Here is an 11,140-nt window from a genome sequence, read left to right as displayed (position 1 = left end):
ACGCAATTCTCGGATATCGCAAAAGAGAAAACAGGGCTTTACAGCTTGAGATTCGAAGGACTTGTGCTACATGTTACGGAACAAGTTATGATAAGTACCGTAAACTGCCCGGTCGAACACATACGATTCGGAAAGATTGCCTAGGAATCCTCACATTGGAATCGTGGGCGTCCGTGAAAAGGAATCCTGAAATAAGAATCCTCAGGAATGCCCTGTCTATGGGACTAGGATTCTTGAATGAGTATCGTGTTATGATAATTCTTCGGATACAAAATCATTCACTTTACCCATTAGCGCTCGCCGGGGTACCAGGGTACCCACAAATTAATATGCTTGCATCTTTTGCAATTTTCATCCGATTTCGATAGTTTCAATTAGGTAAATGATCTACTTCCAAATGAGCGTCCGCGAAGCCCCGAAGGAATTCTCCTCTCCCGGGAATTCGGTTTTCCGGGGATATGTTCCAAAACTGAGGAATTTTATGAGTATTTAAAAAGAATTTCACAATAATTGGTTCAAACTTTCTAAAATTACTTTCACAGGCCATTTCTATGGTTTTGGGTGTTTTAGTGGTATGCCCTCGAAATGGTCCCTCCGGAACCGATTCCACTGGAGCTTCTGGTAAAAACAATTGAATGTAACGAAATCGAATATCACATAATTTATATTTGAAAATTTCGAATAAGATAAGATATAATCATTTTGTTCTTTTAAATTTGAAATTACTTTTTCGCTCTACCTTCTTCTATCATTTTTATCATTTGGGTTTTGGCCTTTTGTTCTAGTTTTAATTGCTTTATTGATTTGAACTAAATTTAAAATAGTTTTCTTCGTTTTTCATTGTTTTATTTTTTCTGAATTTCAGGATCGTTCTCAAGCATTTTTAGTTAACTCGGAATGCAGACTTCGTTTACTTATAGCTAAATAAATGAATTCTTGAATTAACAAAATACGGACGCAAACTTCTGATGTAGAGTTACGTCTTATGATAACATCATATAGGTGTAAAATGAAAACCCGGAAGCATCGAGAGTGTCACGAAAATTATCTCTAAACTCAGTCAGCTTTCTACGGATTTCCTTCATTCTTGTATCAATCGATTAGAAAATAAGATATGTGTTCTCCCAAGTGTGGAAAATTCTGATTTTGTGATGCTATCCAGGATGGCGAATAAATTTTCGAAACCAATTTCCCTGATTTTACCTGATATTCCCAGAAATATATCTTTATTTTCCTGATATTTTTCAGCATTTGGCACAAAAAAGTGCAACGAAGATGAACGCTGAAATCGCAGTGAAAATGTATTCGATCGATATGAAACCGAACAGTAGCGGTATCGAATTAGCTTTTTATGCAAAAATATGAGTTTTTGTGCTAAAGATCCATTTAAAAAGAATCGCTTATCGGTTAAAATTTTTTCCCTAATAATTTTTCAGTTTTCCCTGATAATCCCGATGTCCCTGACAAAAAACAATATCACATGCTAGCCTGGGGGCTAATGCGGTCTCGATCAACTAGATTAGTTGAGAGAATTCGTTATCGATATTGTTTTCGGCACATTTTGCATGTTGTAGGATAAGTACAACGATACACCGTGTCCCAGTGCTGAGTCGAGAAAATTTCCAGCTCGAAAAGTTCCTCGACCTGATCGGGAATCGAACCCGATATCACAACCGTGTGGGCGAGTTAGCCGACCGACATCGCTGACCACAGAACCACGGGGACCCGATGTCCCTGATAGAAAAACGAATTCCCTGACATTCCTGATTTTCCAGGTTTTCGACACCCTACGTACTACAGTAACTGTTCGTTAACTGGACGAAGAGCTTCTTCCCAGTTATCAAAATCAGCTTGCTAACTGGGATGTTATTCCAGACGTAAATAAACGTATAGGGGGATTTCGATTAACAGCAGGTTAACGCTGCTTCGCGACGCTTTAAAAAAAGATTTTAATTTTCAAGTAGGTCGCCAGACAGAAAGTTCTATTCGTGTTGTTACTGTATATGTTGTTATTAGATCCCAAACTAGAAGGCCAAACTAAAAAGTTAACCGCGAAACCATCAAGGAGCAGCATCATCCTTCAATGTTCCTCATTCGCATGCCCCCGACGTTGGTTGTCTTTTTAACTGGGAATCGTCCCAGTTAGCGAGCGCTTAATTAAAAAGAAGCCCAGTTAAAGCGTGCCCAGTTAGCGAACATTGAAAAATGTAGACCCTTGTTGAACGCATATGTCGACCGATTTAAGCTGAAAATATAACCAAATATCAGGTCAAGCTCTCAGTCTCAGTCTAAATCAAACTAAACAACCAATCACTGCCTTTCTTCTCTAGCACATCCGACACTAAAGTATACAAAAGTCACTTCCCGTTCTACAAGGCTCCTCCTGCCCTAAAAGTTTTCCTTGAAAGCCTGGAATAAAAGATAGCAAACAGAAATTTCCCATCCTAAGACAGCACCGACGGTAAGGTTTGGTCGCGGCAAAGGAAAATCAAAATCCCGTTCATCACGTACCGGGCTCCAATTTCCACGGTTGGTCGAATTCATCATCTGCAGCGCAAAAAAGGCGTAAACGTGTTTATTTGGTGGCTGTTATGGAATACTTAGCACAGGGCTGGCGGTTGATGTGGGTAGTATGGGTAGAAGTACCCACTCGGCAAATATTCCTGAGGGTACTCACCCACACGGAATTATCGGACAAAACCCAAAAATAAATGAAATGTTTTCTATGTTCGAAATTTAGAATTGCCGCGCACATGTGCGAGCTAGAGTTTGCAATATTCCCGAGAATGGATTTCCCGGGAAACGGGAATGAAAAATCTCATTTCCTGGGAATTCCCGGGAACCGGGAAAAGAAAAAATCCTTAGCAAAAATGAGATTTCAAATAAAGTTTATTAATAAAAAGTTCAAACAATCGTTTACAATTTAATTATCAATTGAAGAGAAAAACTTATTCAAGTTCACTCCAGAAATTCATGAATAATCGTCTATCAATCGCCTCAGCTCCGCTGACAATTTTTCGTTGGGCCCGAATAATGTAATTCCCTTCTGTAAAACTTTGCTTAAGATCGCTGAATTACCGCTGGTGTCAGATTTCTAAAATACTCCTAAATCACCGATTCCAGCTCTTGCTACATTTTATTAGAAACTAAAGAGTCCAATACTTTTAGTTTGTTGATGATAAAGCTGAGTGTTTGGCAGCCAGATTTTAGAGCACTTGAATACCTCCGTAAATAATGTGAAATCGCGGCCACGACCCAAGTTACACTGACTGAGTTTTATTAATTTATTTGTTTCTGGTCGCATTGATTTACGGGTTTCAATTTTTTTATCAACTTACAGGTTTAAAAAATTTTTGTCAATAAACAAAGAAAAAATCAAGCAACTATCCGCTTAGTAGTAAACTCACTAGCAAAAAAGACATGAAACGAAAAAAATATTTCTTAATTTATCGTTTACTGAATAAGACAGCATATATTTTTGACAAATAAATAAGCAAATAATTTGATATTACACGGCAAGCAAATATTGATCTTCGTTTCAAGCAAATATTTGCTTCGTATAATGCACACTATGAAGCTGCTCTACACTTCAACGACGTAAGTTTCGTGTTTTGATACGATATTTAGTTTTATTGCAATATTGTATGGAAAATTTTTCGATGAGCTCGAGAATCCCGGGAATCAATATTCCTATTCCCGGGAAATCGTTCCCGGGATTGCAAACCCTAGTGCGAGCGACCCCTTTTTCAATGGATATCATTGAGCGAGGGTTTATAAAGCTGCAGATTTCATGCCTTTCTAAGCGATTTGCTTTCCAACAAAATGTCGATTTCGAATAATTTAAGAGCTACTCTTGTGCATTTTTTTCTTTGATCCAAAAAGTGAGACTTTAACTACTGTCAGTGAAGCCTTACCAGAAGTCCGATTTAGTACAAATTTTGGTGGGAACTTTTTTCGAGGAGACAAAACTGTTGAGCCTTGACGTTTGCATTAAAAAATGCACAAATGAGTTTACCTGTACACGCACTAAAGAAACAACCCATGCAGCATCAATCATAGTAACCCATGAGTAAGCATAAAAAATTCAGCTCGACCTCTAACCGTGATGGCGAAAACAGTGAAACTACTTCATTCAGAAGTGTGCGCGTACAAAGAATGGTACCCCGCCTCGTCAAACACGGATATCGTGCGACATTTTGTGAACGCCGGATACGCCCGTTTCCGCATTTACAATATTTGGGCACTATTGGATTCTTGTCCAAAGCATCGAGAGAAAACCAGGTTCCGAACGATGGACGACCCTGACCGATAAGAAGCTCCAAAGGATGCTGAAGAGAACGACTGAGGGAAAAGTGGATACATCGTTGCGTGCGCTTGGTCGAAAGGTTGGTGTTATCGTCCAAACTGTGAAAATTACCTGGCAAACATAAATGGCAACGACTGGCAGGGCACTTCGTATTTTACTTCCTCCACGAAGGAAGTGAGCTCCAAGGTGAAGTTCATTTGACACACCAAGTTCCCCAAGAAGGTGCTGCTGTGGCTGACAATCAGCGAGAAGGGGATGTCAAAGTCACTCTTCTTTCGCTCTGAACTGGTCTTTAACGGGAAAGTTTATAGCAAGAAGTGCCTGCCATTTAGAAACCTTACCATAACTTACCATAAGGGCGAAGGTGTACTGGCTGGATCTGCTGTAGGCCCACCACTCGAAGCAATCGTTGTAGGAAATGGAGCGTCTCCTAGCTGCGCCCCATCGAGAGTTTCTGAGCAAAACTTGAACGTAAGTTCTAATCCACCAATTTTGTCGCGGAAATTGATAAATCAAACAAAGAAAAAACTCCAAAAACATGCCTACACGCATGAGAAACCTTTCGCCATGACGAATGTTCCGGTTAACCTCCGGAAGGCCACCCATGAACTTTCCCTAAATAGCCTGACGCCGGCCCTGGCTTAGCAACTTTCAAAGTGTTTGTAAAGCTGCCGTGATAACAAGGCAACAAGAATGAACTTTTCGAGTGTCACTATTGTGTACACCAATGGAACTTTTTAGCACTCTAAAATCATTCAATTGAAGTAGTTATTACTTTCATTATTCCTTCGAAACAATCTCGCTTATCAAAAGTGTGAAATAACATGCGAGACTGCAGCTAATTTAGCTTAATTTGAATTGATTTAATGACAAATATTTTTATAATCCATCATCCGTAACTGGCCCTTCATTAACAAATTCCTACATGTTGCGTCCTTTACCTGTCCAGAGAATACCGAGAAAACGGTTTAAATATTTGGATTGTCAGTACAACCTACGCAGCGCTAATATGAATAAAAACCTATTATCTGATAATTTTATTCGTTTATTTAATAAACGTTTTTGTTACTTTCGTTTTGAAGTTGTGACCGTCTGCTAATTTTTCTGATAAATTACAAAACTATCGCAATCCTCCGTCAACCACGCGGTCGTATGTTGGATGCCATTATTCTACTATTTTCGGTGAGGTGTTTTTTTTTTAACGGTCCCAAAATCGTGTTACAGAAATCTTCAAGATTATTTTCGAATGATTTCGAAACCAATCAAAAGAACACTCCTCTTTAGGATAATTCCGCACCGGGTGCAGAAGCTCCGTTCGACGCCACTGGATATAAAATATAGTGACATACACTCAAAATATTTTTTATATTACCGTTACGTGAAATTTTCTTTACTTATTCATTTTCTGTCGTTTTGCATGATTTATGAGACAAACATAACATCTACGTAAAAATCACACGCATATTATGTTTTATCACTTAGCATCTACGTGAACTTGGCAACGTCAAACAGAATGTTATAGAAGAAGTATCGCGTGAACTCTCTTTGTGAAAATATACAGAAATCAAAATGGCGAAGCTGTTGTTTAGCTCAGTCTCTGAAAATAAAATAGAATTCCTCGACGGCTCGCCAATAAGTGAGCTTTCGAAAAACCGTACGAATTTGACATCGAGTCTTGAGCTTAGAGGTTTCACACAAATGTCGTAATATTTGTCAGTTTTTATGTCGTTTGATTCATTTACAAATCGGCGATTTTGCATAATCATACGATTCATCAAGCAACATATTTGGATAATTTCTAAAAACTATTTCTCGTCTCTTAAGAATTGGGGAAACAAAATTTGGAAATTTTACGTTGTATAAAACGTAGTAGCTAACAGATAATCGAATGCTTTCCACTTTACCGGTAGTTGAATTCTACGTGAAATTCATATGAGATGCATATGCTACTGTATAAGATTCACAGGATAAATCATCTCACCAGTTCTATAAGAGCTGAATGACCCCTCAGGTTAAAGGCTCTATAATAAAAATCAATCAATCAATCAATCTCACCAGTTCATGATGAACTCAAAAACGTAAAACGTAAAACGTAAACGTAAACGTAAAATCTACGTGAAAATGACAGTGGGAAATATTCACATAACTTTTCCGGTAATCGTATAACTATTAGACGAATTTACCGAATAAATCTGTAAAAAAAATACTGAACATCCAATCGAATGTGGGTGTGTACAGTACTATGAAGTAGTTATCAATGAGCACAAGGAAAGTCTTTCGTGATTCTGCTATTATCCGCTAGATGGTTTCTGATGCGAACAGTCCCGTTAGGCGGGATGAAAGTTTGCTCGGTATATAACGAATCAACCGAACAGGCATGCCAGATATGCATATTTGTGTACGATTCTACAGACTGTCGCAGTTCGCAGCAAATAAACACTTTCTGATATTTTACATCAAAATATTTCATTTGAAGAGTTAAAAGTACCCAAATACATCGTTTAGAAAACTATAAAAAATGGTTTTTCGAATAATGCGGAAATTTTGCAGCACTCATTCGGTTTCTCCAACCGTCTTGTAGAGTACAGTTGTAGTTTTTATTAACATAGCAGAGTGCGTAACAGATTGTATATAAAATTATAAATGTTATATCTAAAGATAAAAATTATTTCAAGAACATTATAGGGTGATAGTAAATCTTGTTTTGATTATTTCTGGCATCTCTGCAACCAAAACAAACTGTATAGTGCGTACATATAGAAAAATAGCGAAGAAGGACATCATTATCAGTGTGTGTATTTAGTAGAATTCATTCATCATCATGTTGATAGTTTGCGAAAGGGCATGAATAGCAAAACACCCCTTGGATCTGTATGTAGTAGGTAAGTGCGCACTGGACAAGTGGACAACGAAAGCAGCAGAGAGTGAGAGTTGTTTATTATTTATATTCGTGTCATCAATTTAGGGCAATGTCAGAGTGTACAAGTTATATTTTAATGTTTGCTTAAGTAATCTACGTAATTTACTAAACAATGTTTTAATTAGAGTAGCCTTACGAGATATTGATGATTGTGGTGTTAATTGTGTTCAAAAACTAAAATAACAGTCATGTTTAATACGTCATCTAGATGTTATTCCACGATGGCAAGTATAATTTGTCTATTCGGAAAATTTCTTTTCACAGAAGATATATTCTCTGATTCTCTGATAACAATTTATATAAAGTTCGCTTCTGGTTGTTTCAACTACGTGTATGTTCTTCTCTCCCTTATATCGTCTTCACGACAAAATCTGATTTGGCGATAAAAAACCGACACCCTTTCATTCGCGCGAGGCAAAGAAACAACACAAAGAACAATTGAGAACTTGTATGACCAGATTCGCACTCGCAGCTGGTATATACGATCCAGGAAGCAAACATCAGCGATTGAAGAAAAGCTCGTTCACTTCAGTACAGTGGAGAACTTCAAACTGTCCGGACGGATGAGTGCGACAAGTGCTTTGCTTGGGTGCAAAAAGTAGTGTCGGATGAAAGTTAAGGGCGAGTGTTAATCTACTACTCTCTCTCCGCGTGGAGAAAACAAGTTATCCAGAGACAAAGAGTGAACTGTAAAAAAGCTACACGCTAGTTGTTTGTAGGCGAGTACAAGAAACATTGCTGAAAGTTTACCGTTTGCGTTGATTAGTGTTGGTACTGAGCGATATACCTGCTTGGTTTTGCTAAAAGCATAAGTAAGTTTATGCAAGCCATCACAATTTGCAAGTTATTGCATAAAACACCTAATCACCCAAGTTAGTCAGTGTTCGAAAATAGCCGATTTTATTAAATTTATCTAATCGGTTTGCTACTAACTGATTACACAGTGTATCCTTTCGATGTGCGATGGATTTAGCTTATCATCGAACTGCGAACTGACCGAGCTCAAATCTCTAACCCATTCATCAAACGCAAAATGTAACAGGTTTATGACGATGTTGATGTTCTATTTCATTTTGCTTTCAGTTCCAACTGCCGTTGAATGATTGAAGGAGAACAACGTTGCTGCTGGTCTTTGGGTCAACGTGCTTGCGCATCAACATCCACATGACGCAGTTAGCAAAGCTACGCTCGCTATTGGTGGGCTTAACGTTCTATCTGGGCGTGTCAACGACGGTTGCGGCCTACAGAATCGGCGTGGGACGCGCAGATTGTACAGGTCCACCCGTCGAAATTGGTTTTGTACGTTTGAAATCAAACAGGATTGAACATGTTGCAATTTGAGTAATGTTCCTTTTCGTTTTAGATGGGCTATGCAGAGTTCTCACAGCGTGGACATGGAATTCACCTGCGTCAATTTTCACGAGCCTTCATATTCGAGGACGAACAGGGCGAGCGTGTAGTGTTTGTAAGTGCGGATGCTGGAATGATGGGTCACGCAGTTAAACGTGACGTCGTCGATTTGCTGCAGAAAAAATACGGCGATATTTATCGGTTCGAGAATGTAGTATTAAGCGGTACTCACAGTCACAGTGTGCCTTCGGGATTTCTGATGTCATTTCTGTACGACATTGCATCACTGGGATTCGTACCGCAAAATTTTAACGCCTTGGTAGAAGGCATAACGTTAAGTATTGTGAGAGCACATGACAGTATGCAGGAAGGGCGCATTTTCGTATCAGATACCGAGGTTAGGGAAGCCAATATCAATCGAAGTCCCAGCGCTTATGAAAATAACCCAGAAGATGAGAAGGCATTTTATCAAGATTACACTGATAAGAAGTTGGTTCAGCTACGACTAGTGGGCAGTAGTGGACAGTTAATAGGAGCAATTAATTGGTTCGCTGTCCATCCGACGTCGATGAATAAAACGAACTGCTATGTCTCTAGTGATAATGTTGGATACGCGTCAATTCTGCTCGAACAGGAAATGAATCCGGGCAGCATGCCAGGCTCAGGAAGCTTCGTAGGAGCCGTAGCGGCAAGCAATCTAGGTGACGTTTCGCCTAACGTAATGGGACCGAAGTGCGAAAAAACTGGTTTACCGTGCGATTTGCTGACGTCTTCCTGTCCTAGTGGCGCGGGTGCCTGTATTGCTTCCGGCCCCGGGAGTGACATGTTTGCGAGCACCAAACTGATTGCAACCCGAATTTATACTGCCGCGTCGGTGAGTATCGTAGGGTAGGATGTTTTGATTGAGCATAAGATTGTTCAGATTTGCCCCACAAGAGTGATGTCAGTTTTGCAAGAATAGATATGGTAATGTTGACCTGTTGGCTTGATTAATAGAGTCAATCAAATTATGGTTTCATTCTTGCCGAAAATATTTATTACCTTTATTGTTAAGAGGCAAGCCAATAAGATTTACGTAAATGCAACAAATGACAGAACAGGAAGCGTTTAAGAATAAAACAATCTTGAACAATAGTGTAGGAACAGTTGTTAGACATACGTTAATGTATCCTAGAACAATTCTTTTTGTCATGATGGAAGCGCCTTTTTACTGTTAGTTTATCCTACGAAAGCAAACCTTACCTTCTATTCTTCCTACTTTCAGAAATTACTTCAATCCAACACCGGCCGTGAGATCCGCGGCCCGATATCCTACGCCCACCAGTTTGTCGACATGACAAAGGCGGTCGTTCCGTACTTCAACCGCACCACCAATCGCGTCGAAGAAGTTCGCGGTTGCTATCCTGCTATGGGTTACAGCTTCGCAGCCGGAACGACCGACGGTCCGGGTGCGTTCGATTTCCGTCAGGCCATGCTGACGGATACCACCTTCTGGAATACGGCACGTGATTTCATTGCCGTCCCAACGGCGGAGGATATCGAGTGTCAAGCGCCGAAGCCCATTCTGGTGGCAAGTGGACGGACAACGTTTTCCTACGAAACGCAGCCGAAAATTGTTCCGGTGCAGGTGCTGCTGATGGGAAACTTTGCAATGGCGGCGGTTCCGGCTGAGTTTACGACCATGTCAGGCAGGCGGTTGCGGAAGGTAATAGAGCAAGCTTCGGTTGATGCTGGTGGCAAAAAAGTACAGGTTGTGGTGGCTGGGCTGTCCAACATGTACACTAGCTATGTGGCTACTCCGGAGGAGTATGCAATTCAACGATACGAGGGCGCTTCTACACTGTACGGGCCACACACTTTGACAATATATTTAGATCGTTTTAAAAAATTAATGGAAGCAATTGTCACTGGTGACAAAGTTGCTCCAGGTCCTGAGCCGCCATTCGAAGATTACAAGCAAATAACGCTTTCAACCGGTGTTGTGTTCGATGGTCATCCGTTTCGGATGTACTTCGGTGATGTTCAAATTCAACCGGAGGAAAGTTACAAAAAGGGAGATACCGTCAAAGCAATGTTTGTCGCCGGTAATCCCAGAAACAACCTAATGCACGAAAGAACGTATCTAACGGTGGAAAAGCAAGTGGGTGATGATGATTGGAAAGTGATAGCAACGGATGCCAGCTGGGATACGAAGTTCAAATGGATTCGGAAGTCCACACTGTTTGCATACAGTGACATCGAAGTGGAATGGCAAACGGGACAGGAGACTGAGCAGGGTATCTACAGGATACAGCATTTCGGATACTGGAGGTACATATTAGGAGGCACATATCCGTATAACGGTACTACAAGGAATTTTAGCATTTTATAGTTGAGATTTTTATAGCAATGTATTATTTGTGATAAATACAAACGAGAACTAGTCAGATCAGTGAGTTTGTTTCTCTTATTGATAAACGATGGCAGCACTTACCGATGGGCGGGTTAGTCAGAAAGCGGCGGGCTCTCTCTTTGTTAAGTTTCACTCTCCTATGGCGTAGCTTGTTTTCCCGCAGGTCGGCTTT

At 40.0% G+C, this 11,140-nt stretch overlaps 1 protein-coding gene across 5 annotated transcripts; it reads left to right on the top strand.

Annotated features, from left to right (window-relative positions):
• The first annotated feature begins 7,061 nt into the window (after nucleotides 1-7,061).
• On the top strand, nucleotides 7,062-11,002 carry LOC129718577 (neutral ceramidase-like). Of its 5 annotated transcripts, none has more exons than XM_055669484.1 (4): nucleotides 7,062-7,188; nucleotides 8,310-8,525; nucleotides 8,590-9,450; nucleotides 9,841-11,002. In XM_055669484.1, exons 2-4 carry the CDS (start codon nucleotides 8,391-8,393, stop codon nucleotides 10,945-10,947), a joined length of 2,103 nt encoding a protein of 700 aa, XP_055525459.1. In that variant the 5' UTR covers nucleotides 7,062-7,188; nucleotides 8,310-8,390; the 3' UTR covers nucleotides 10,948-11,002. The 5 variants fall into 5 exon arrangements, with proteins under 5 accessions (XP_055525459.1, XP_055525460.1, XP_055525458.1 ...); XM_055669485.1 differs by lacking the exon at nucleotides 7,062-7,188 and adding an exon at nucleotides 7,214-7,230; XM_055669483.1 differs by lacking the exon at nucleotides 7,062-7,188 and adding an exon at nucleotides 7,256-7,450.
• Nucleotides 11,003-11,140: the final 138 nt, after the last annotated feature.

Source organism: Wyeomyia smithii, chromosome 1 (assembly GCF_029784165.1).
Source record: "Wyeomyia smithii strain HCP4-BCI-WySm-NY-G18 chromosome 1, ASM2978416v1, whole genome shotgun sequence".
NCBI lineage: Eukaryota > Metazoa > Arthropoda > Insecta > Diptera > Culicidae > Wyeomyia > Wyeomyia smithii.
This window is presented reverse-complemented; position numbering and strand designations above follow the sequence as displayed.

Coding starts and splice junctions, on each gene's coding strand:
- LOC129718577 (XM_055669484.1), top strand. CDS start 8,391: ATGACGCAGTTAGCAAAGCTACGCTCGCTATTGGTGGGCTTAACGTTC. Junction 8,526..8,589: donor CACCCGTCGAAATTGGTTTT/GTACGTTTGAAA, acceptor TTTTCGTTTTAG/ATGGGCTATGCAGAGTTCTC. Junction 9,451..9,840: donor GAATTTATACTGCCGCGTCG/GTGAGTATCGTA, acceptor TCCTACTTTCAG/AAATTACTTCAATCCAACAC.